This window comes from Podarcis erhardii (genome assembly GCF_964252035.2).
Source record: "Podarcis erhardii genome assembly, chromosome: 10".
Lineage (NCBI taxonomy): Eukaryota > Metazoa > Chordata > Lepidosauria > Squamata > Lacertidae > Podarcis > Podarcis erhardii.
The window spans coordinates 47,535,333-47,562,294 of record NC_138500.1 but is presented as its reverse complement, the minus strand read 5'-3'; the positions used below and the strand labels follow the sequence as shown (position 1 = coordinate 47,562,294).

At 41.9% G+C, this 26,962-nt stretch overlaps 1 protein-coding gene across 1 annotated transcript; it reads left to right on the top strand.

Moving 5' to 3' along the window:
- The first annotated feature begins 702 nt into the window (after window positions 1–702).
- Window positions 703–25,383, top strand: XPOT (exportin for tRNA). The gene is made up of 25 exons (XM_081877874.1): window positions 703–990; window positions 5,266–5,396; window positions 6,553–6,635; window positions 7,256–7,312; window positions 8,181–8,250; window positions 8,393–8,611; window positions 9,289–9,473; window positions 9,697–9,865; window positions 11,225–11,461; window positions 11,997–12,035; window positions 12,448–12,510; window positions 13,417–13,541; window positions 13,958–14,099; window positions 14,187–14,306; window positions 14,499–14,593; window positions 16,000–16,069; window positions 17,206–17,444; window positions 18,084–18,369; window positions 19,825–20,014; window positions 20,412–20,528; window positions 20,722–20,837; window positions 21,435–21,482; window positions 22,334–22,405; window positions 23,286–23,342; window positions 24,769–25,383. The coding sequence occupies exons 2-25, from the start codon at window positions 5,337–5,339 to the stop codon at window positions 24,793–24,795; spliced, it is 2,886 nt and encodes a 961-aa protein (XP_081734000.1). The 5' UTR covers window positions 703–990; window positions 5,266–5,336; the 3' UTR covers window positions 24,796–25,383.
- The last annotated feature ends 1,579 nt before the right edge of the window (window positions 25,384–26,962 follow it).

Sequence of the window (26,962 nt, the reverse complement as noted above, 5' to 3'; positions counted from 1 at the left end):
ACCCTGCAGTGAACTCTTCCATTAATATTTGCCCCAACTTTTCATTCCTTTGCTTTCCAACCACAGTCCAGAGAAGAATCCGCTTTTATACTAGTTTTAAGATTAAAACAGTGTAGCTTCTTGTTTGGAAATAACGCCCCGTTGAAATCAGTGGGTCTTCTTTACGTAAACATAGGCTGCACTGTTGTGTTTTTCCTTCCACAGTGTTTAGCTGAGGATCTTCAGAATGTATTACAGTAAATGAATCTCATTTACAGAACTACAGTTCCCAGCGTCCCTTTGGGGGAAGCCATGATAGCTAAACAGAAATGTGTGCAGCGCTGGCATACCCCGAGAGCGTCCCCGGTTGTCAGCTCGCATGCGGTCGAGAGGAAGTAATGCAACCGGACAGGCTTAAGGGGGTGGTAGTCTGTTTAAATGACTTGTGGATCTCATACACGAAGCCAAAATAGCCACTGATCCCAGTCGGAGCTTCGGGTTATTTGTGGCAATGACTGTCTCTTTTACGGACAAAAAAACCAGCCGAAAACCTACAGGACATGAGGCGCTCTCGATCTCTGCGCGATGACTACAAGTCCCAGCATGCACTGCGCCCCGGAGAAAGCACTCCCCGCCCCACCCCGGCCTACCGCCCTGATTGGTAGGAGCCAAAGCAAGCGTCGGGAAAAACCTGTTCCTGGGTTCAGGGCTTTTCCTTGCTCAGGGTTATTACAGGGCGCACCGCGTGCCTGTTCAAAGGGTTTGCCGCGGGGCAGGCTGGGAGCTGTAGTCTCGCTGGGCTTGTGGCAGTTTCCCGGGCGGAAAGGGGGAGGTGGGCTACGCGGCGTCTCCCCGCAACCCAGCCAAGGCGCGCAAGTGGCCCCGCGGCGGCGGACCTCGCACACTCTGCAGCGGGCGGCTCTTCCTCTGCCCGGCTCCCCTGCGGTTGTGGCGGCCTCTCGGGAGTGCGGGACGACGACGCCACCCCTCCCTGATGGAATAGCTGGGAAGGTAACGAAAGCGGGCGCGGGGCGCGTGCTCGTTCCCGCGTGGCCCACCTGGTGGCCCCCGCGGGGCTGGGGGGGGGCGGGCCAGCAAAGGGGTGCGCTTGGCCCCGGCAGGCCCCTCGGGCATGGCGGGGTCGACGCGTCGGGCAGGTTCGGGGCTGCGCTGCTCTTCCCTCGGGGGCGAAAGTAGCTGGGACCCCGCTTGAGGGATCCCTGCGGGTCCCACTCCTCGCCCTCGGGTTGGGGGATCCGGCTCTCGCAAATCCCCACTTGGCCAATGATCGTGTCTACTAGGGAACGTGTTGCGGGGGGGGGGCTAATCTCCTCGTTTTAGGATGGAGGGGAGAGGATGGTTTAAATAAGAAATAAAAGCAGTTCTGCACCCGAAGGCCTCTTGCACATGAACCCGTTGCACCCGTTGCGCAGCAGCTGCTGGGTTGGTACGGCGTGGGGCTCGGGCCGGTTGCTTAGCCCGATCGACTGGTTGGTTGCTAGTGAGAAGCATCAAGGGCAGGAATCGTTTTTGGTGTTTTTTTTTAAAGGGGGTAATTAATTTGCATTAAGAATCGGTTCACACATGCCCATCCGTCGCTTGATGTTTCATCACTATACAGCCATCCAAAGGCAATACTTAAGCTGACGCCAAACTTTTCCCCCCTTTGTTGTGCATCATAACGTGCGAGTCATTGCGTGATGGTGCAGTTGAGCTGTGAATGTGCTCTAGGGATAGGAGTCAATCAAGTGGGCTGCAATGGGTTGAAATTATAAAACTGCAGTACACTGAACAGTACACCTAAGATAAGCCTGTTAGTGTTCAGAACACACCCTTAAAACACCTCTTTGCTCACTGATAGCCCTAAATTAGTAATATTTGCATGTGTAAGAATCACCATAGATAGAAGCTCCATATCTCCTTGACTACAGTAGTTTATAGTGGTGGCAGTTCACACCTACACACACACACACACACACACACACACACCCTGATCAAGTGTTGAAAGTGATGTCACATTACATAGGAGTATGTGTGACATTAATTCATCATCCCTTAAAATAGCTACCTTGGGAAAGCTGAATACTGTAGTAATGAATGATTGCATTTTTACTTTTTAAATGATTCATTTATTTCTAGTCTAATCCATGATGTTGTAAATAAATAATGCAGAGGGAAAGGCTGTGAGTTTGGTTGTTTGGATAATAACAGCAAACAGGACCCAAAAGACACTAAAAATGTAGCAGGAAGCAGCAACCAAATGTAGGCTGACACTTTCCCCCACCCTCCAATCCCAAAACAGTTGCTACTGTGTAAGAGCCTCCTGACTACAGGAGGAATATAATAATAACAATTTATTATTTATGCCCCGTCCATCTGGAATTACTTTAAGGAAACAAGTACAGGATTATGCTGTCAGTCTGATTGTGAACAATTCTTTAGGCTTTTGGTTCACTGTTTCTTTTCTTTTCCCCTAGGTCAGTTTAAATAAAGGGGAAATTAAAATTTGTTGCTTGGGACTCTTTCTGTATGACGGTTAAAGTTGCTTCAGTGCAGGGGGTGACAGCTGTTTTGGGCCCTTGAGTACATCTGCAATTAGGAGAAACCCACACAGACACCACACACTCACCCCAACCAAGCACACATTGCAACCTATTCTATTGGCTAGGGTATAATGCTTCTTTCAAGCCTTATTCCAATGAGAGAAGGGGACCATGTAAGTGACTGGGAAGATCTCACTGGGCACATGTTGGCAATCCTCACTTTTTAAGGTCTTGTGTCCCGCTTTATTTATCTGTGTGGGAACAGATAAATTCGATGTTGTTTGCACAGGTTCGCTCCTGAAACAAAATGTCTGTGTCTTGAGTCTGTCTAAAATAGATGTTTTTTGTACTGGGTTTTTATAAAGGGGTGTCACTTTTGAGTCCAGGAGTTAAAAGTTTCTTGTTTTTCACTAGAAATGCTTGAACTATTTGGTATAAATAAGGTGGATAATTCACACTTCTACTGAGGTGCATGTTCAAAGTATTCAATCCTTTAAGGTCTTGTAGTCTTTACCAGGGCTTTGTATAGGAGTAGGGCTCTTTCCTCCCCTTAAGTCTGTAGAGGGAGTAAAATTACATATTGCATAAAATCCTGTGTGCTGCAAGAATTTCAGCACAGTGTCATACTGTCTTTTGCAAACATGAGATGCCCCAGGAGGTAGAGACCAGTGTTCCTTCTTTCCTACAACAACATGGGGAGGCCTAGTTCTTGCACCATTCAACTTCAGTGTACTTAAGGAACATTCTAGCACTAAAATGAAAATGTGTCTTCTTTCACTAGTCACGTCAGACTGCTGGTTCCTTTCGGTCCCAGATAGCACAGCCAATGGATAGGGATGATAGGAATTGTAGCTAGCAGCTGAAGGACTAAAGGTTTCCCAGCCCCGCTCCAGAGGGTGGAAATCCATCAGATCAAATACTAACTCCAGTACAGGATATTGGGTCACTATATCTTCTACAAAAATGGAAGGAAAATGAAAACAACTTGGAATGCAACTCCACACCCATTTACTTGCTGAACTGAATCAAACTTCTGGATAAACATGTAGAGGAATACACTGCTCATTTCGTGGAATCTCTATGAAGGGCAGAAAGCTTTCTTGTGATAAATCTTTATCTCTGGGTGGCTAACCTGTGGAATTCTTTGATGCTGTTGGATTACAGTTCCAGTTATTCCTGACCACTGGTCATACTGACTGGTACTTGATGGGCAGGGGCCCACACAATGTAAGGATTTAAAACAGATGTCAACGTCACAAAATCCAAAAGATGTAGGTCAGGTGTGTTTTATATTGGGGAGCAACGAGTAGTTTCTAATGCAGTGGTATAAATGCCTAATGAAATTGTGAACAACTAGATTGCTTTGTTACATTCCAAATAAAACTGCGCAAAAAAATGTCTTGCTCACATGGGTATCCAGATTTTGGCACATTGAAGTATATGTTTTTGTAAGCTGAAATGGGTTGATATAATGATTTCGCTTTTTGGAAACATTCCCAACCCCAACTTTTGATATGCAGCCTGAAGTATCTCACCTGCATGCAGTGCTTGATGTAGACCAGGTTGCAGTTCCAGACACACACTTGTAGTTGAGCTTCTGAGCTCTGGTGACTTCCCATACTTCCCCATTTGAGCCTCAAGAATCTGGCCTCAGGACGCCACAGACCTAGCAAGTAGCAGGACTTGTTTTAAATGATCATCTCTGTGACACTTCAAATGAACATTAAAGGCCATCCCACTCTAAATATAACTTTTCCAAAGCCCGTAAACCAGCACCAAGCAAGGGTGTGACTAACAATTGTTCTTAGGCTTGCTGCTTTGGCACCAGAGTGTCCTTTAGGAAACCTGATGAGTTGGTTGAAGATCCTGCAGCAGTGGAACAATGAACTGCTCCCCAGATAACACAAACCTTTTATTCATCTCTGCACCTTTCAGTTCATATGTACTGCACAGACAAACCACACAACCCATTGTTGCCTTAGTAGAAATCTGGACCTGGCAGCCAGGCCATACCTTCATTTTTATTTTATTTTATTTTATTCAGGAAGAGAATTGTACAAGGTGGCTTTGTAACCCTTTAAAGATTTCTGTGGCAACGATATGGCAGCAAGTCTTCATTCTTTATTCTTTCTGGACTAAACTGCATACAGTTGTACCTTGGAAGTCAAACAGCTTAGTTCCCAGATGTTTTGACTCCTGAAAGTGACCGTTCTGGCTTGCGAACTATTTTTGGAAGCCGAACGCCCGACAGCCAATCAGAAGCCACGCTTTGGTTTTCAAACGTTTGGAAGTCGAACGGAATTCCGGAACGGATTCCATTCAACTTCCAAGGTACGACTGTATTATTTAATATAGGACACAGTTGCTGTGTTTATGACCTCTAACCGCCCTCCTTGCCCCAGAGCCTTCATCTCTCCCATTGTAGTTCAAACTTTCATTTGGTTGTTGAGTTTATATACAAGAAGTTCTAAAACAGGAGTGGGGATCCTGTGGCCCTGTAGATGTTGCTGGATTTCAATTCCCATCACCCTGGATCATTGGCCATGCTGGCGAGGACTAATCAGAGTTGGTGTTCAGCAGCATCGGCAGAGCCACAGGTCCCTCTCCCCTGCCTGTTTCAATAAACAGGGCAGTTGCATTTCACATGGTTAGGCTTCAGCACCTGATATGAGAAAATAAGTAAATGTATTGATCGGCACCAGTGATTCACACTCCTTGTTTTCTTGATTTGTTTTCTCTGCAGATGTATGCAGCTTCTGCTGTGGGTGAATGGGATAATCCTGTTAAAAATAGGGAAGCTGGAGCATAGCAGAAATGGATGAACAAGCTCTTCTGGGATTAAACCCGAATGCTGACTTAGACTTCAGGCAACGAGTAAGTTTAATTATACTTTTTTCTCATAATCTCTGTGACAACAGGTAGCTTACTGGACATGAACAAGATGTTGATTTCAGCTTAGAGTAAATAGTTAAGACCTGCAGTCGAAGATTCCACTGGTTTGAAAGTGTATGACATGTTTTTTGAGGCTTCCACTCTCTGTTGGTACCTAATTTTTTTTTGAGAAGCATTGTCCATGTTATCACAGGTGTGGGCAGATTCCAGGTGTCTAGGATCCACTTTGTTCTAGACATCTGAGGTTCACCAACTGGGCTTGGGTGCAAAATAGTGACTTGAGACATATAGCCAGATGTAGATTGGTGTTCAGAAGATGGAATCAGCTACGTGCTGCACCTCATGAGCCATACACTGGGATAACCTGCATATATAAGAACAAATACATATCCACATTAACTGTCAACCAGGGATCCTAACAGACCAATTGTGTGTGAGTGTAACCTTTTTGTTGCTGCTGTTATTAAGCTGCTGGGACTCAGAATCCCTTGCCAATCTATGCAGTTCATCCAGCTAATAGACCCCAGTCTTATTTTCTGTTCACCAGTGTACTATCCCTCCTCCTTTTCTTGGGTCCTTATTTATCTTGTAACCTAGGCCTTGGCCACCCCAATTCATTTTTCTCAGTTGCTTCCTCCTCTCATCCTTCCCTCCAATTCCTTTTTCTTAGTAGTTGTCCCCTTTGTTTCCCTTTCCATCGGCAACCCTGTACTTGCAAAACTGGCATAATGTCGACACTATTTTTCTCCTCCCCCGCACCCCACCTTGCTTGATTTAAAGTTACAGAGAAATTATGTATTCAGGGTTGTGTCCAGGAAAGTTGTCCCGTGCCCAGTGCCCAGAATTACCTGTGCAACAAGACTTCTCTCCCTCTCATCTCCTCACGTGCCCCCCCACATTCCACTTCATCTGCTCCAGAGGACTCTCCCACCCCAGATTGGGGTAGGAGGGGGAGAGAGAGAGAGAGAGAGTCTTATAGTCCATGCACTAATGGGAAGACTTCATTGAGTGCAACCCCATATGTTTACATTATTTTGGAGAAGATCCCTCAAGTGGCTACTCTAGCAACTTTCTTTACAGTTTCTGGAAACTTTACAGTATAAAGGAATTTATTTATTCATTTGTTCATTCATTTTAGGCATTGGCCTATTTTGAACAGCTGAAGATCTCTCCAGATGCTTGGCAAGTGTGTGCTGAAGCTTTAGCCCAAAGAATCTACAGGTAGATAATAAATAGTTTTGTTTTTTTACATTTAATCTGAGAATGTTCTGAAGTTATATCACCTTGACATAAGATGATTATTATTATTATTATTATTATTATTATTATTATTATTATTGTGATGTACATGTCTCTGTTTAAAGAACCAAGCAATTTCAGGGAGGTCACTAGACCAGATGAATCCGATGGGTGGCTTGTTGCTCCAGCTTAACGACTGGAACTAGACCCACCACAAAATATGCACAGCCGGTAGCTGCCAGCAGAAGAGCAGAACTATCAGGTAGCAGCTTCCAGTTTCCACATGCCCAGCTCCCCTAGACTTCATACAACTTGCAGCTCTCTAAAAAGGAATGATTTTGTAAGTCAAAGCGCAGGTGCTCAGGATGCTAAATACTGAATTTTAGGTTTGTTCTGTGTAGCCCTAGAATGCACAGCCCACTGAAACTGGAATCACTGTGTCCCCACCCCAAGGGTTTAGTTTTCTGCCACAATACCAAATGGAATCTACCCACAAAACCTTGGTGCTTGTATCCAGTTTTCAGAATGCACCTTTCACGCCAAGTGACTATTACATACATTGTTTGATTGTGCATTGATTGTACCATTCTTCTTTGTTTCAGCGACGATCACATCAAGTTCTTCTGCTTTCAAGTCCTGGAACATCAAATTAAATACAAGTGAGGCGGCATCTTTACATTTATAGAATTGCAGCAAACGGAAAGTAAATGTAGAGAAATTATAACTGCTTGCGTTTCTAGTAATTCACGTGTGTCATTTATTTTCTTCCTTGGATATTCAAACCCCCAATTTAATGCATTTATTTCACTCTCAGTTGTCTACCGTATTTTTCGCCCCATAGGGCGCACCGGCCCATAAGGCGCACCTAGTTTTTTGGGAGGGAAATAAAGAAAAAAAATATATTTCCCCCCCCCCCAAGGTGCAAGGCTGGGGTGGGGGAAGCCCGAGCTTCCCCCGACCCCAGCCCCCATAAGAGGCAGCTCTGCACAAGCCGTGGGAGCCTTCCTGCGGCTTGCGCAGAGCTACCCGAAGCCCCGGCGCGACTGCTCAGGGTGCCGGGGCTTCGGGGTGCAGGCAGCTCTGCGCAAGCCGTGGGAGCCCGGGGGGAACTCCCGCGGGCTCCCACCGCTTGCGCAGAGCTTTCTGAAGCCTGGAGAGGGAGAGGGGTCGCCCCATAGGACGCACACACATTTCGTCCTATAGGGCGAAAAATACGGTAATTTAGCTGCACTGAAATGGCCAAAGCTTCACTCTGTGCCACCCAAAGCGCTACTGAGGTTTTGTTCTGGACGGTTCGATGAAAAACCTTTGGGGCTCCCTGACAATTGGGGTGGTTCCTGATGCCTACATATTTTCCTGGAGGGTGTAAATTAACCCTTGTGTGGTTTCTTAGCACATGGTACATCCCACTAGCTGAACATGAGCCAGCACCCAACAGTTACGGCACAGATGATGCTGATGGGCTGCAGGTTCCAGGGTTTAAAATATACGTATGCAAGTTGAATGTTGTTTTGTCCTGTGTTTCAGGTATTCCCAGTTGACTGAGGTACAACATCAGCTAATTAGGGAAACACTCATAGCATGGCTACAGGCCCAGGTGGGTTTCTTCACAATTTGGTTATTAATATTGTATGCAAATATCTGCTTGCCACTGTTCCCCAAAATTTTCCAATATATTCTTGCATATTTTGAACCTACTGCATCTTGAAATGTTGCTATAAAATGCTGGTTCCTTTCAGATGGTGAATTCTCAATCGGAGAAAACATTTATACGAAACAAAGCCGCACAAGTCTTTGCGTTGCTGTTTGTCACTGAATATCTCACGAAATGGCCCAAGTTTTTCTTTGATATCCTGTCTGTGGTGGGTCTCAATCCTCGAGGTGTGGACTTGTACCTTAGAATCCTTATGGCAGTCGATGCCGAACTGGTCGATAGGGATGTTGTTCATACATCAGAGGTAAATTCACTTCTTACAATTCAAATGCACACTGTTCTATAAATCCTGTTTTCCTAACTTCCCTTGCCTGTGAAAAGCATTTCTAAAAAAATGATTTCTGCTCTCATGGTGTTTTCTGTTCTGAAGTTTCTGACTGCAGTTTAAGTAAACTTACAGTGCAATCTTACGCACCTCTAGTCAGAATTAAGTCCTTTTGAGTTCAATAGGACAGTCCCAGCTTCTGCCTGACTCCTTTTGCTCCTCTTCAAACACATTGCTTCTGATGAGGCACTTTTGGTGGTCCCACATGCCCCTGAGGGCCAGCTGGCCTTTACCAGGGGCCAAGCCTTCAGTGTGGCAGGTCTTGTGGAATACCTCGCCAATCAAGTTTTCAAGCAGAAGTCATGGCTGCTTGTTTTTTGACACCTTCTAAAAACTGTGTTATTTAAACAGACATTTCAAAGCAGAGATTCTTTGCCAGCCAGCTTTACACTTAACACTTTTTTAAAACAACCTTTTGGAATTCTTGCAGCCACTACCTCCATTTTTTTGGTGTATAAGAAAGCAGTGAGGGAAATCTTCAGGGTGTTGCCCCCAAAGATGGCATTTGATATTCCTTTTTAAAAGCTTAAATGTTAGTGTCCAGACTGGCACCAGCATTTTCCCTTCCAAGACTGACAAACTTCTTACATTTACAGGAAGCCCGCCGAAATACCTTATTAAAAGATGCTATGAGGGAGCAATGCATTCCAAGTTTGGTGGAATCATGGTACCAAATTTTACAAACGTATCAGTACACAAATTCAGAATTGACGTGTCAGTGCCTTGAAGTAGTTGGAGCTTACGTCTCTTGGATAGAATTGAGCCTAATCGCCAATGAAAGGTAACATTTCTTTTGAATTAGGAATGCACAGACTAAGCTCAATTTCTTAAATAAAATTTGGTTTAAAAAAACCAAATACAATTCCAGAAGCAACAGTCTTGAAGATCTTTGGGCATTATAGCTGGGTTATATTATTTCCTGTCCAAAACAAGCAATAGCAAATTGGTAAATGTAACTCAGATGTTTGCATCTACCGAGTAAAACTTATGTGTATCCCTTTTAGATTTATAAACATGCTGCTAGGTCACATGTCTGTAGAGGTTCTACGGGAAGAAGCGTGTGACTGCTTGTTTGAAATTGTAAATAAAGGAATGGACCCAATTGATAAAACGAAACTGGTGGAGACGTTGTGTCAAGTGTTACAGTCGGCTGGCCTCTTCAGTGTTGACCAGGTGAGTTGCCTTCCGTAAAGAGAGGGGAAAAGCTTCTGCTGATAGGCCTGTGTTGTGATAGCGTCGGCAGCTGCTGTGTGTGTAAGAAATAGGTAACATATATTTCTTTGCCAATGCCATCTGAAGTATAGTATGCTGCTGGTGGTTCTTCCCCTTATGCCAGTATAATTTGCTACTCTTCCCTCCCATCCCAAACTCGTATTTCTGTCTTAATACTATCTTGTTTCCGAACTGATTCTCACCACCCCAATCGCACCTAGTCCTACTCATGTAGAGATTGGCAATCACCATATTTTTCGCTCTATAAGACACACTTTCTCCCTCCTAAAAAGTAAGGGGAAATGTGTGTGTGCGTCTTATGGAGCGAGTGCAGCCTGTGCAGCTATCCCAGAAGCCAGAACACCGAGGCGGAGTGCTCCGCAGTTCTCCCTCTTGCTGTTCTAGCTTCTGGCTTAGCCCCTCTGTCCCTTCCCCCACCTCCCGGAAAAGCTCCCTTTAAAGAGCGGCATGGAGCATGTGTGCGGCGCTTGCAGGCTTTTCCCTGAGGAGGGAGAAGGGCAGCCCGTCACTGAAAAGCCTGCAAGCGCCGCACACACGCTCCATGTGGCTCGTGAAAGGGAGCACTGAGCAGAGCCTGGGGGTGCTTACAGGCTCTGCTCAGTACTCCCTTTAAAGAATATTTTTTTCCCTTGAATCCCCCTCTAAAAACTAGGTGCATCTTATGGTCAGGTGCGTCTTATGGGGCGAAAAATATGGCATATCTGATGCCAGTCGTTTAAATATGCTAGCAAATGTACATAGAGGGTGAGAGAGAAAGTCCTACTGGGTTGGTAGTTTCAGGGTTTCGGTACAACCTGTGTTAAGTTGCGTGTATCATTAGCTGACCTCCAGCTGCTGTAGGGCTGAATAGGATGCTTCCATCTGGCGGGAACATAAGGAAAGCCCTGCTAGACAAGACCAAAGGCCTCCATAGCATCCTGTTTCCCAGAGCAGCCACCAAGATGTCTATGGTAGGTCCACAAGCAGAAAGTGAGGACAATAGTCTCATGCCATTGTTCCCTGGCAAGTGAGTTGTAGGGATATTCTGCCTCTGATCCTCAGGAAACATTTTTGGCATTTTCTGATAACTTCCCTGCAGATAATTGCTCAGAAATCCCACTAAGCTCAATGGAGCTTGCTCTCTAGAAGTGTGTTTAGGATTGCAGCATAAGTAAATATAACAAATGTAATTATAAATCTATCATAATCGTATCTATGTGTATGCCATTTTGGTTGATGTAATTAGAGGTTCAGGTAGATTAGTTGCTTTGGTGACTTAAACTAAAATTTTAATAATAATTTGATTAACCAACTTGACAGGAAGAAGATGTGGACTTTCTAGCCAGGTTCTCCAAACTGGTGAATGGGATGGGACAAGCACTGATAGCTAGTTGGACTAAACTTCTGAAAATTGGAGATATGAAGAATGCCCAGGATACTCTACAAGCTATTGAAGCAAAAGTGGCCCTAATGTTGCAGCTTCTGGTTCATGAGGATGATGATATTTCTTCTAATATTATTGGGTTTTGTTACGACTATCTGCATATACTGAAGCAGGTAAATTGCTCTTCTTGCATGAAGGCTAACAGTAAAGCTTCATTTCAAAGGAGATGCAGCCTGGTGAAATCTTGTTCTCTGAAATATCTGATTTTTTAAAAACCAAACAGATCTCTATGCTTTGTTTCTAAAACCAATGACCAGTGTTTATATGCAGAAACAGCCTCAGTCCAGTATATCTGAAGGAGCGTCTCCACCCCCATTGTTCAGCCCGGAAACTGAGGTCCAGTGCCAAGGGCCTTGTGGCAGTTCCCTGACTGCAAGAACTGAAGTTACAGGGAACCAGGCAGGGGGGTTTTTTGGTTGTGGTACCCACCCTGTAGAACGCCCTCCCACCAGACGTCAAGGAAATAACTACCAGATTTTTAGAAGACATCTGAAGGCAGCCCTGTTTAGGGAAGCTTTTAATATCTGAAGGACTATTGTATTTAAATATTTTGTTGGAAGCCGCTCAGAATTGTTGTTGTTGTTGTTGTGATGATTAATAAATTGCTTGAGACACTTCAAAAGTAAAGTTTGTTCTTTCTTTTTGCAGCTTCCTATGCTTTCAGAACAGCAGAAAGCTAATGTAGAGGTAAGAGTAAGTAAAATATTTTACCCCCCATGCTTGTAACCGAAAAGAAAGATCTCTTCTGTCCTCTATCCCCCAAAACCTCATTATGACTAAAATGTATTGGGCTCTATCCAGTGACGTCGTCCTGTTGCTGCAAGGACTTTTGCCTGCACAACAGCACCTCCTCTCTCCACCATGCTCCTTGTATCCCTCTATATTTCTGTTCTGGACGTTCCCCATACCCTGTGAAGCAGATTTTGGAGAGAGTGGACAGGGAGAGGAAGTTTTGTTGCATAGGTAGAAGGAAGTCCTTGCATTAATGGGATTGTTTGAATTGACTTATTTTCTTTTTAAAAGAGACGATGCAATGCATACTTCTTTTTTTAAGTCGAGAGTTTGATGCTAGCTGATCAACTGTTTTCCATTACTACAGGCAATTATGTTGGCTGTTATGAAGAAACTAACCTATGATGAAGAATACAACTTTGAAAATGAGGTTAGCTGTCAAATTTGGCAGGTTTTAGCTTTTCATGGTTTAGCTTTTCGAGAAGTGGTTCAATAATGTCTTGGTAACTCTTGAGGAATTGTTTTAGTATTCAAATACGTGCCAATGTAAACATTTCGTATAGGACAGGGAGAAAGGGACACTTTAGTTTCTAGGGACCACAGCGCCAAGCAGCAAACATAAACGTGTGTTCTTAAATGCATGTGTCTGAAGCTCTTTGCATGCGTCCTCATCTGCATGTGAACCAGAAATCTTATTTTTATCAAACCCTGGTAGAAATGAGGAGTGGGTGAGCTTTTTGTTCTTCTCCTTGTGTCAGGCAGTCATAAGAAGCCAAAGCAGTGAGGAGGAAGGGCCTTTGAACATTCTAAGGCATAGCTCTTTTCTTTGTACAAATGCCTTTTTGAGTAGATTCAGTTGAAGTGAAACTCCTACCTTTATGGAGCCACGCTTTCCCCTGAAGAAACTTGAGGATAAACAGCTACTGCCCATTTCCTTTCTTTATGTTGAGAAGGCCCATCCAGTTTGGTGGTCTTCATAAAGACCAAAAGCAGTGTGAAACCAAATAAGGGCTCTTTGGATTTTGCAGTGGGGCGATGGTTCAAAGACTTAACTTCTGGTTAGTTTCCATGTGACCACTTGACGGTGGTGTGTGCAGCTTGACAAAAGTACTAACTCAACTCTTGCAAACTTCCATGATTCGGAATGAATGACTCTTGCCAGTGTGAGAGAATATTATCACAAGTTAGTTAGCTAAACACTTCATTGTTACACAAAGAAATTTTACGTCCCTGCAGTCAAAAAGATCAGACGTATGTTTGTGTTTTATCTGTTCTTATTTCAAAGAATAAAAAGTAACACCTTTGGTCCTGTTCATGCCAATACACACGTTGACAGGGTGAAGATGAAGCGATGTTTGTAGAATATCGGAAGCAACTTAAGCTGTTGTTGGACAGACTTGCACAGGTTTCGCCTGAATTACTCCTGGTTTCCGTACGGAGGGTTTTTAACACTACATTGCAGTAAGTTTTGTGTTAGCTTTGTTAAGTTTTTCTCTAGTCCATCCTGGTCATTTGTTGCTTTTTTTTTTTTTTTAAAGCATCAAAAATTTATGTTGGCATTTAAGAATCCCAGAGATTACTTGTCTCGTCCACATTAAATGATACAGAGAAAATACTTGAATCTTTGTATGCTCCTTTGGAGCTTCTAGTCTCTGGTATCCAATATAATCTTATTAACACCTGGTAAGTCAGGATTCATTCGTTGGTGCTTAATTTGGCCATTGTGTGTTTCTTATCAGTCTGTTCCAATCTGCGTGGGATGAATAAGTCATTCACTGTAAGATTGATTGTGGCTATTTTGGGGTCTTTTTAAATGTGTGTGTGTGTGTGTATGCATGCATATGCCTTACTTGGGCCTATTCTATTATGTTTTATAGGAATTGGCAAACTAAGCCGTTTATGGAAGTGGAAGTCGCAATCAGGCTGCTTTATATGCTGGCTGAAGCTCTTCCAGTGTCTCACGGGGCTCACTTTTCAGGTGATACAAAAGCCGGGGCTCTGCAGGACATGATGCGGACTGTAAGTACAAAACGAACTCAAGACAGTTTTCCTTTTCAGCAAGCCTTTCTTCAGTCAAGGTGACTCATCCTTTCCCCTCTCTTGCAGCTGGTTACATCGGGTATTAGCACCTATCAGCATACATCAGTAACCCTGGAATTCTTTGAGACTGTGGTCAGATATGAAAAGTTTTTCTCCATTGAACCTCAGCACATTCCAAATGTTTTAGTAAGTCCATAGTAATTGCTTCCTTTTATTTTCTTTTATGTGCGTTGGTTATCAGTAATGCTTCTACAACCCCAGACAGTTTTTTGTAAAAGGAGTTTGGGAAACAGTTTTACCTCTTTTCCCAATTTATTACCCTTTTCCATCATGCCATGCGGCTTACAGCAATCAAACTCTTTCTGTCTTCAATTGCAGATGGCCTTCTTGGATCACAGAGGTCTTCGCCATAGTAATCCAAAAGTGCGAAGCAGAGCAGCTTATCTTTTCTCCAGATTTGTCAAATCCCTCAAGTAAGTTGCTTGAAACCTAGAGACTTAACGAGAATATTTTCAGAAATAAAAGTGCTATTTCCCGCCCCCCGCCCCCCCCGGAAAATGAAGCTTCAGAAGCATCATCATTCTTTACAGTTGTACCTCGGTTTAAGAACAGTCTGGTTTAAGTATGATTTGGTTTACAAACTCTGCAAAACCAGAAATAGTGTCTTGGTTTGAGAACTTGACCTCGGTCTAAGAATGGAATCCAAACAGAAGAGAAGATGGAGGAAGACTGGGAGAAATTCAAGAAGTATCTACAAAAACATTGTAATTTGGTTGAATGTTAAGAAGGATGCTAGATTATAAAAAACTGGCCACCACTAAATTAGATTTGAAATTTGATGATAAGTGAGACTAAAGAAAATATAAAATTTTTTGGAAGAAGTGCTAGATTATATTTGAATGAGTGGACATGAGATTGTAAACAAGTTGATAATTTGTTTGGAAAAAACTTTTAACGATGTAAATGGGAGCGGGAGACGTGAGGAAGTCTAAAGAAGTGATGAAATTATGTCTGTGATAGAAGTAAGACTGTTTATTATTTGTGCATTTATATTTAAAAACTTTAATAAATATTTATAAAAAAAAAAAAAAAGAATGGAATCCAAACAGTGGAAGGGCACTGGCGGCGGGAGGCCTCATTAGGGAAAGCGTGCCTCGGTTTAAGAACGGTTTTGGTTTAAGAACGGAGTTCCGGAACGAATAAGTTTGTAAACCGAGGTACCGCTGTATTTGCAAACCACTTTTCCATGGCCAGCCATGCTCAAGGCAGCTCACAACATCAAAAAGTTTACATAAGTTAATTCACTAGCAATGCCAAGGCACAACAAAATATAAATAGTCATAATAAGCTTGGCACTTTGTGCAGGGTCTGGAGGACGCTACAGAAGGATCTTTTCTAAACTAAAATAGAAGTGAGGTTTACCGATCTTCAGCTTTGATTTTTATCTTCAAATACTGAGGCCATGAATTCAGGTTCTTGTTTTCTTGATGTGTTGTTAGAAATACTGTACACAACTGAAAATTTGGGTCTGGAGACTTATGGAAAAGTTCATTAGTTAACCCACCTCTTCTAAATCAGTTCAGTGTTACTCCAGGACATCAAAATTCTGGTAATGTGTTTTTCGTAAATGTGTTTCTATTAGGTTACAGGTTTAATTCTAAATAAACAAATTAAGCGTTTTTGGCTTAAGATTGCATTTACTGATGAACAACTCATTCCAATAAATAGAGAAGATTCGGGTACTTCCCCCCCCCCTTTGTACTCTTGCAGTACAAGATGTTATAACTTCTAAATTGGTGAAAAATACTGTTTGACTGTACAATTCAACACATCCATTACTGTAAAATGTTTGTAAGCATATTCGACTCCTGTGTTTCAGCAAACAAATGAACCCTTTTATTGAAGATGTGCTGAACAGAATACAAGATCTCCTAGAACTTTCTCCACCTGTAAGTATTTCCTTTTGTCTTCAATGAAAAGGTCAAAGAGGCTGGGCCCATAATAGCGGGGAGGAAGGCAGGACAACGTTATACATTCTGATTTGCTGTCAATATATAGGAGATAATGCAAATGTACACATGTTGCTTGCATGATTGTCAGGTAGTCATGTTGCTTATAGTCTGCAACTTACCAATGTATGCCTCATTTGGGTTGTTCTTTAAATGATCTTAAAAAGTCGGAAGCTTCCTGGGCACTCCATAGATACAATGTCAGATTATAGACTGGGTGTTATGGCTGTTCATGACCCGGGTTTCTAGAACCCTGGAGCTGCTTAAAACTTCTGAGCCATCCTTTGTTTACCAATACCCTTCTTATCATATAGCATTAGTACTACCTATGGAGACTATTTCCCCACCTCCATTTTCCCAGGTTTTTGCCCCCCCCCCGCCTTCACATCTTTAACTGCTTATTGTTTTGATACAGATTCCTTAAATAGGATACAGTGTACATTATTCAACTAACATGCAGAGATTTCAACTTGTGTGGTGGGACTTATCCTCTTCCCTCCCATTGCTTCCCCATATCTGCTGCAGAAAATTGGGGGAACCCCTAGAACAGATTTTTTTGGGGGGGAGCCCAATTGTGCAAGTGGAAATTCTTGCGCTGATGGGAATCATTACTCAGCACTATTTTATATGCAATCCATGGAACTTGAGCAGCTAAACAATTGTTTCTTCATTTAACAAGAAGTCCTTCAGAATGTAAATCTCTCATTGGTTCCTGGACCCATTTAGTATCTCTTACATTGGGAACTTCCAGTGCAGACCAGAGTGAATGTTGCATTGCAGACCCATAGACAGTCCCATAGGCATTTGAGACTTTTGAGATCACATTGTTGTTGTGGCATGCAAAGTAGGTGGAATATACTAACGGAAGTGATTATTTCCAAATAAGTAGCATCCATAGTGGTAACCCAGCCTCATGAAAGATTTGAGCAGTTTGGGGTAAGGTAGCGTGGAGTGTTGCTGTACAAATAGGTTGTTTTGTGTTTGATTTTTATTTAAAAAGCTATTCTAGATTTCTGCAAGTAGAATTTAACAGGAAATATCTGAACATAAAGCTCTCCTTTGTTTTCTGGTTCCAGGAAAATGGCTACCAGGCTTTTTTAAGCAGTGATGACCAACTGTTCATTTATGAGACTGCTGGAGTACTAATAGTGAACAGTGACTACTCTGCAGAACGGAAGCAGGCTTTAATGAGAAATCTTTTGACTCCTCTAATGGAGAAGTTTAAAGTGCTGTTAGAAAAACTTATGATGGCACAAGATGAGGATAGACAAATGGCATTAGCTGATTGTCTGAATCATGCTGTTGGCTTTGCAAGGTGGGAACAATATATAGTTTATTCAACATGCATACAGAGGTATAAGTTTAAAGAAGAGGGTTGCGGACAGCTGTTTGCAAACTCCAATGTTAGCAGAGGTTCACATGTTTGCTAAAGTCTTAAGCTGGGGGGGGGTTCCCCCTCCTGATATTGCTTAATTTTCTACCCTGTTATGGGAATAAAGCTTGGGAATCTGATTTGGTGGTGGAAGGAAGTCTCTTAAAAGTACATCCCTCTGTGACTAGAAATACTGAGAGCTACAAAAATAAAAAGGCCTTGTGGAAACTGAATTCTGTTGCTCCCAAATCTGGAAAAAAATACTTATGACTAAATGTGTTGTTAATAAATATTTATCTATCAGTGCCTTCGAATAGTGTAGGATGTAGCCCAAAGAGCCTGTTGGGCATAGATTTACAAAATTTCTTCAGAAAAGTCCCTGTAAATTCAAAGTGCAATTAAGTGTGACCTTAACTAAAACATGGCAACGATGATAAAAATGTTTTAGCTGTTGCATCAGATTTGCTTTTAGTACTGGTCTGATTTGAGAATAGCATAGCTGAAATATTTTTAAATGGCTCAACCTAAGGATCTGCCTGCTTTTGTATGGCAAAAACCTTGACTACTTCTTCTTTTGCACAGCCGTACTAGCAAAGCTTTCAGCAACAAGCAGACAGTAAAACAATGTGGCTGCTCTGAAGTGTATCTGGACTGCCTGCAAACCTTTTTACCGGCTCTCAGCTGCCCCTTGCAGAAGGAAGTTCTCCGAAGCGGTGTCCGCACCTTCCTTCACCGAATGATTATTTGCTTAGAGGAGGAAGTTCTTCCGTTTATCCCTTCAGCCTCTGAACATATGCTCAAGGATTGTGAGGCAAAAGACCTTCAAGAATTCATCCCTCTCATAAACCAGATCACAGCTAAGTTCAAGGTAGGCATCTCCCTTGATGTAAAAGGTGAGGAACTAAACTAAGTGTCTCTTGAGCCGGCCTACGAAGTGAGATCATCACCGGAGGCATTGCTCTGAGTGTTCTCACCATTTGAAGTTAGGTGGATGATGGCAGTCAGAAGGGCCTTCTTGGTGGTGGTGCCCCAATTGTGGAATGCCTGGCACCTCCTTCAGTGTGTTTTCAGTGCCAAATACCCCTTTTTTTGTTTTTCCAGGCCCTTAACAAATTTTAGCGGTCTAGTGCCTGAATTTATCATTCATTTAGTGTCATTTGTTTTTTACCTGTTGGTTGTATTTGCAAGCTGCCCTGGAAATATTTTGTATTGATGGGCAGCAGTTACCTTTTAGAAACAAGATGTTTGAAACGATACCTTCCGAAGCAGGATGTCTAACTGCAGAAAAGCCCGATTTTCTTTTTAATCCCTCTGTTAGAAAGTGGATTTTTTGGAAAAGGAATTTGAAAAAGAGACTGTATTCAAGTGAGGGTATTCATGTGTTAGTGGTAGATACAGAATTCTAATATAATAGCTACAGTCAGTGATGCTGTGCAGTTGAGCCTTCAGCATTTTTAAAAACCTTGCTTCCTTCTTATAATGAGATTCTCTCTCTTGCTTGTGCAAACTGTAATTTGCTCCAAAATAGGGGACTGAAGCCCATTTCAGATCATATTTTAGTCCCCAGGTTGTGGGCAAACCATACATTACCCAGTTTGGTTTCAACAGCAAGCTATGAATTTAGTCAAACCAAGGGAAGGAAAGAGATGGGGTTCTCAACGGACCAGCCCAATGGGTTGGCTGCAGTTAATTCTCTGTAAAACAGGAGTAGATCTGCATCATCCAATTAATTGCATGGTTCAAGGGGAAGGAATGTAAAGCAGTTTCCATAGGCTTTTAAACACTATTTTTAATATAATGCCTTGTGAACATAAAGCAATAAATTATCTTGTGTGGCTTGTTTGGCTGGCTGAAAGTGCCATTCCACATGGGTAATTATAACTAAATTAACTAACTTAAAACTAAGACTTGAGAATCGTTTGGCCATCATCATGGTGTCATCCAAAATAGCACTCTGTGTACTACAGAAATCCATTCAAGCCCCAAATGTCTTTTATGTGAAAGTGCAGTTTTTGTATTTCAACTACAGGAATCCCTGCTAAAAAGGCAGAGGAAGTTCTTAATGTAGATGCTCTCTGTTATCACAAAATTTGGATTTATCTTGGGAAGTTTGCATTGATCTAATAAGTTTGAGTTGAGAGAATTAAGCAATGTTAATCATTGTACATTTAGATATATAGACTTACCGTTAGAACTTTGTATCTTTAATATGGAAGTATAATAAACTAAAGACAAGTTGCTTGCCTTTTTGTTTATGGTATGTTTTGCTCTTGCTCATCCATAAATTTAATTTTGTCAATTTATATATTCCCTGTCCCAATAGAACCAGGTCTCCCCATTTCTCCAACAAATGTTTATGCCTCTGCTGCGTGCTATTTTTGAAGTCCTGCACCGCCCAGCTGAAGAAAATGACCAATCCGCTTCATTAGAAAAGCAGATGTTACGAAGAAGTTACTTTGCCTTTTTGCAAACCGTCACTGGTAGTGGAATGAGCGAAGTCATAGCCAATCAGGGTAAGGCATGGCTCATGATGGGAGACTGGTTTCGTAGCCATATAATTCTTATAGTATGGAAGTGTGGTTCTTTAGCAGTGAAAGAACTGTGTAGTTCAGAAGTTCAGTTCTAGAGTGTTCTTAAAGTGCTTTGCTTAGATAAAATGCATATGGGTTGTATCTAACCAAGTCCATTTATTTCAGTAGATCTTTTCTGAGTACACCTTAGGTCAGCTATAACCCTGTACAATTATTATGTGTGTATTCCTTGGAGGGGAAATGCTTTGTAACACATGATTTATATATGGAAAACAAATTGGCCAGCTTCGCACTTTGCTCTTGACAGACCAGAACAATTTGTTATTTACTGCCACTTCATTGGTTTGAATAAGATTTAATTGAGATTTCCTTCCTTTAGGTGCAGAGAATGTAGAACATGTGTTGTTCACCATCATCCAAGGAGCAGTTGATTACCCAGATCCTATTTCTCAGAAGACATGCTTTATTATTCTTTCAAAATTAGTGGAACTCTGGGGTAAGGTTGCCTTCATACCATAATGGCTTAAGTTTGATACCCACAAAAAAATGATTTTCAGTTTTTTGTGTTCCGCCTTCAGATGTTGCCGTAGTCACTGTGGAGATGTGTCCTTTTCTTTATACTGTGTGGTGCTTACCCTTGATGATGAGAACCAGAGAAAAGTCTGAATATTCTTGTTTGGCTTTTTTAGGAGGCAAAGATGGACCTGTGGGTTTTGCTGACTTTGTCTACAAGCACATTGTTCCTGCATGTTTCTTAGCACCTTTAAAGCAAACCTTTGACTTAGCAGATGCACAGACAGTATTGGTATGTATTCCGAAGCCTGACAACATTGGGAAGTGAATGGCTAAATGTCCTGTAGGCACACCAGATTGGGCAGTGGGTGGCTCTTCCGAGGTCTTCTAAGATGCAGGAGCTCAGAGGAATCTGGAAAGCCTGTTCACAGAATATGGAAGCCTTTGGGGCTTTTTAAAAGAACTCCTATACATAAGAAGCAGTTGGAGCCATGTGGCTTCTTGGTAAATCATGTCTCCATGGCTGATACCATACACAAGTAGTAGAATTCAGGGCCTCCGCTGGGTTCAGTCTGCCAAATGTAGATTGTTTAGAGCTCCTGATAAACTCCACAAGAGAATTCAGCAATCCTGAAATCTGGCAGCAGATTCCATCTGGCTTAGAATTCTGGCATTGGTAGAAATAGTTAGCCACTCTAGTAAGCTTAAAACTCTCTTGAAGAATGTGCAAAGCTCTGGCTTTATTTTGAAGCCTTTCTGCTGCTAACAAAGGTTACTTTTACAATGAACTATTAGCCCCAGAAAGTGCAAATGTAGCATGTAATTCAAACTACCGAAATTCCAATACTCAAATGTTTGTGCTGAAGTATTTTTGTTTCCTTTTTATAAGGCTTTATCCGAGTGTGCAGTGACACTAAAAACAATTCATCTCAAAAGGGTAAGGCTTTTGGAAATAGTGACTATTTTATTAATAGCCTTTTTTTACCTTGTCAAAAACACTGTTTCAGTTCACAATTTGCAGGTTGTAGAAGGGAGGCTCTGTGGAGGGTGGATTTCCTGTTTTGCTTGTGTTTTCCCCCTAGTCTGTATTGGCTTGGTCATACTCCTGTATGAAATCCAGGAAGAAAATTCTGCAAGTAAACTTCCTGAATGTTGCTTTTAAAAATAAGTCACAGGAACAGGGTACTTGCACATTTCAGCTGAGTTTGCATTCCTTCTGGCTGCAAAAATACTGAGCCTCCTGATTAGTTTAAAATGTTTTGCCATTCTTGCAGCCTCTTTTTTTCAAAATGGTCATATGTCAGAGTTACGACAGTCTGTATATGCAAAGTGATAGGAGGGGTGTGGTGTTATCTAACATAGGAACTTACACAGTTACGTTGTTTTTTTAAATGTTTGCTTTTCTTTAGCCTGTGTGGTGCCTTTTTGAATGTAGAAGTGATACAGCCCCACTTCAGATAATCATATTTTGATTTAATAAGCTGAGATATGAACAAGCTTTTTGCCCTCACATGCAGCCCCTTTGCTCAAGCCATGCTTAAACTATGAAGTTTCTAATTAGCCATTGTTTCCTGTTTAATCTGAAATAGAAAACTATAGTTCCCAGCTTTGGAACAAGTCAGGATCTTAAATCAATTTGGTTTAAGATCCCCCTCTTCCAGTTTTTGGCTACACTGGCCAAAGCCAATCTATGATTTTATTAACTGGATAAAAACCTGTAATGTGGAACAGGTTCAAATGATAAAATACCTAACTGCAAAAACACTGCTTGGATGTTCCTTTTTGTAGGGCCTTGAATGTATTCAGTATCTCCAACAAGAATATCTACCTTCGCTGCAGGTAGCTCCTGAAATAATACAGGTACAACTTATTATTTGGCTGATGCATAGGATTTGATCTAACAGGACTAGTGAAGGTTACATCCCATCTTCCTGGCAGCTCCACAGTTCCCCTGAGGGCGGTGGGATCCTGTTGAATGAGGTAGCATGCTAAGCTGAGGGGAAGGGTGGAGATCCCCAAAATCCTTGGAGCTAATCCAGTTCGGGTTTTCCTGTGGGTAACTACGTTTGTTATTTTCAAGCAAAACATACTGTAGTATGATTGCAAGTTATAGCAAGAGAGTTTGATGATTTTGCTGGAGCAGATTATTAATCTGGTGCTCAAGGCGCACAGCACATCTAATAGTTGAGGTAAAAGCGCATGACTGTTCTTGTCATTAGTCTATTTATCCTAAACAGTAAGTGTCATTTACTTTCTAAAAGATGACTGAGAACTAACTTGTATCTGCAAGGTGTATTTTATATGCACTAGAGAAGATACTTCTGCACACAGATTGTCTTGCTATATGAGAACTGTGCTTGTAGAAGGTTTTGTGCAGGGAGAAACAAAGCCACCACCAGAATTTAAGGTTTCACAGAGATAACAGTTATCCTTGTGGTGACAGAGAGATCATTGCATGCAGGAGCCCAAACACACATAGTCACCTGCTTCCTCACACACAGATCTATAGATAGATCCCATTTCTAAATGGTTACATTTTCATTAGGATTGGAAACAATTTCCAGGTACAATGGAAACAGTTTCCACATACAGCATTTTTATTGTTGAATCTTTCATTATTCTTATTCTTATTTTGAAAGGAACACATTCGTAGTTGCTGAAAAAAATAACCATGTTACTTCAACACAACAGTGCAAACTATTTGCTCATTATTATGGTGCTTTTCTTATTTTTCTTGTAGGAATTTTGTCAAGCACTTCAGCAGCCTGATGCTAAAGTTTTTAAAAATTACTTAAAGGTAGGTTAAATTTGCATCAGTATTCCATCTTTCACGGGTGAAGGCATTTTGTCATGGATTAAATAGGTCTTGCATGTATCTGCTTGCATTTACCATAAACTCTGAATTAAGGGCGGGGGCCTGCAGCCCTCCAGATGTTCTTCAGCTCCCATCTTCCCTGACCTTACTGGCTGGGGCTGGTGGGAGTCCCAACATCTGGGAAGCTATAGATTTTCCAAACCAGTATTAACTCTGAACAATACTGCTTGCTACAGGAAGCTATTATTATACCAACATAGAAACCACCTTCATGTGTTAATAATGTGAAGGGAATCCATGTACAGTGGTGCCTCGCAAGACAAAATTAATTCGTTCCGCGAGTTTCTTCGTCTTGCGATTTTTTCGTCTTGCGGAGCACGGATTCCCTGGGTATTAACGGCTTTAAGAAAAAGGAAGCAAACCCGCAAGACGTTTTCGTCTTGCGAAGCAAGCCCATAGGGAAATTTGTCTTGCGAAGCAACTCAAAAAACGAAAAACCCTTTCGTCTTGCGCGTTTTTCGTCTAGCGAGGCATTCGTCTTGCGAGGTACCACTGTAAGGGGAAATGAGCCACATAGATAGATAGATAGATAGATAATACTTTATTCGGCTATAAGCCCACAAGGTAAAACAAATCCTTGAACAGCTCTGGGCTGAGGTTGTAGCTTTTCACCCCCATTTTACTCATCTTTTGAATATTTTAGGTGTGTGTTTTCAATTGATAGTTTTAATGTTTCTTTTCGCTCGGAGGTTTTCTTAGTCAAGCAGTATGTAAGTTTCATTACATAACGTTTTAGGTGGCGTTGGTTGAATTAGTAATTTCATATGCAGCTTACAGTATTTTATATGACTTTTCAATTTAACTATGGCCAAGATAGCTGTGTTGATGACTTGCCTTAAAAATAGCACGTGAAAAGTTGCTGAAGCATTTTATCAACTTATCTTGGAGGGTTGAAACCACCCTTAAGGCAAACAGCACACAATATAAGCATTGCATCTATTTCCTATCCAGGTGGGAGACTCTGTTGCCAACTTACTTACTGCTCTTCATGGTGTCTAATAAATGAGTCCCATAAGCAGAAGCTTGCTCAAGGACTTCCACTAGCACAATGGGGCTTTCCTCCCCCCACATACCCCCAAAATGGTTCTGGGAAGTTGGGGGAATCTCCCAGTTCATGTGGGAATGAGGGGGGAGATGGCCTTGTCTGGCAAGCTGCAATACTTTCACATTTCTGTAGCGCTACGCTGAATTCCTCCCAGGGATCTGATAGTCTCTTTGTTAGCTGCAAATGGTCCCATTTAAACCTGATTTCTGCCACTGGCAATGTACTTTTATTCTTAGCTTAGTAGTACTGTTCTTCTGTGCTTTCTTCTTCTCTAAAACAATATTTACTTTCTTTTAAAAACAGGTATTCTTTCAAAGAGCAAAGCCCTAAGAGATCTACTGAAACCTTTGACTGTTTCCCCTAATCAGGATCTCCAGATATTAATTTGTATGAATGCAAACTCCTGTGCCATTCAGGCTTACTTTTTCTTTTGGAAGACATTGCTCTGTGCTTCAATCAGTATGTGTATTAGCCTTTTGGTGTAAAAGTGCAAATGAAATGCCCTACATTGTGTTGGTTGATGCACATGCGGCATATGGGCAACGCGTCTTGCCTGCCTGCCTGCCTGCCTACTTAGAAACACTCTGATAATTGTGTGCTGTAATTAGTACAGCAAAAAGAAAAATCCTTTTAAAAAAATGTATAAATTCCTTCCAAGCCCATAGGAATGGTTATATATTGTGTACATTTTTAAATACTGAGTAAGATATTTGCATATTAGAAATGAAATTCATTTGTTCATGCACGGTGATATAAAATAAAGCAATCAAACTTGGTTTTGTAGATAGATGTTTCATTGGAGCGGTCTTAATGCTGAAGTGTATGCTACAAAACAGTTATTAATGGATCAGATTTACAAGAAGATCTGGTTCTACATTTTTATACAGAAAAATAAATTTTATTCAATGAAATCCACAAGTTCTCATGAGTCATTGGTTGTTTTCTTGGCATCTGTGGCTAAATAATGGAAGGCTGTGTCTGTGCTACACACACTACATAGAATGGTCTTTTGGGGGGTCTTAACCCTCTCCCCCAAAAATAATGACTGAGCAGATATTTGGTGGTGTTTACAAGTTTCTTGTACCCCTGGAGAAGTCTCAGTATAGGGCTCAATGGAGTTTTCTTCCATTATCCTTGACAATCCCTTGACCACACACAAGTATAGGCACTGCAGTAACTTCTAGGGGGAAGTGGTCTTGCTGAGATAGGTATATGATAAGCTATGGCTGCTGAACTCCACTGTGCCACATGCTTATTTCCATAAAATCCCATCTTGTGATTCTTAGAGGACAAACCACAGGATATGAGTGTAGTAGTCCTCTCCCCCTTGAGTTGCCATCAAGATCTTCAGAGGCACACCATCTCTGATAACGGATGTACCATAATAGTCACCATGCCTAAAAGCCATGTTGTAATGTCGTAGTAGGTCATGGGTAGACAAACTAAGGCCTGGGGGCCGGATCTGGCCCAATCACCTTCTAAATCCGGCCTGCAGATGGTACAGGAATCAGCGTGTTTTTACATTAGTAGAATGTGTCCTTTTATTTAAAATGCATCTCTGGGTTATTTGTGGGTCACAGGAATTCGTTCATATTTTTCCCCAAAAAATATGGTTCAGCACCCCACAAGGTCTAAGGGACAATGGACTGGCCCCCTGCTGAAAAAGTTTGCTGACCCCTGTCGGTGGTGATTACAAAATAAAGTTGTTATGGTCATAACACTTTTTGTATCTTCAACATTCAGCTGCCCTTTTGAGACCTGATCAGTAGTTAGCATTGAACTGAGATTCCAGTGTTTTGTGTTGTATCTGCCCGTGTTTCAGAACTTTGAAACAGCAGGGACAAGTGCATTAATACACTCCAGCGCTAGGTTTAATTTCAGCACTATTTAAAAGGTTGGGCAAAAGATTCCTGCATTCCAGAGAGTTGGACAAGATGACCTTCGTGGTCCCTTCCAATTGTATTGATTCTACGTATTGCTTGCCTTTCCACAAAACAAGTTCGCAAGCTCATTCCACATGCACACAGATGCTGCCTGCTAAGTTTTCGTCAGGCAGGTGAATTTGCTGAAATCTACGATTGCCTTCTTCGAGAAGGGTAAATAGTTCTGTTCCTGCTCATTTACTGGCAGTTTCTTTCATTTTAAAACAATTGGAAATGTTGTTTGGGGATGCCTGTCACTTGCATCCACCTGTATATCTGGTCTTTGCAAAACTTGCTCACAACACCCGCACTTTAGGTCCTTCCACCCTGGCCAGCCCCTTCTATTTCTCCTTTAGGCACAATTCCATTTTGAACTGTGCCCTGCAGTTTTCAAGCAATGGCAACTGCAGGCCTAACTTGCAGGCTTATCCGTATAAGACATTGTTTTGGCAAGAACCCTGAGTTGTTATCTCCTGCCCTTAAGCCTCCAAGGAACTCAGCACGGCATCCGTGAGGCCTCCTTTTTCCTCACAACAGCCCTATGAGGTAGGTTAGGCTGAGAGCATAGGAGCCAA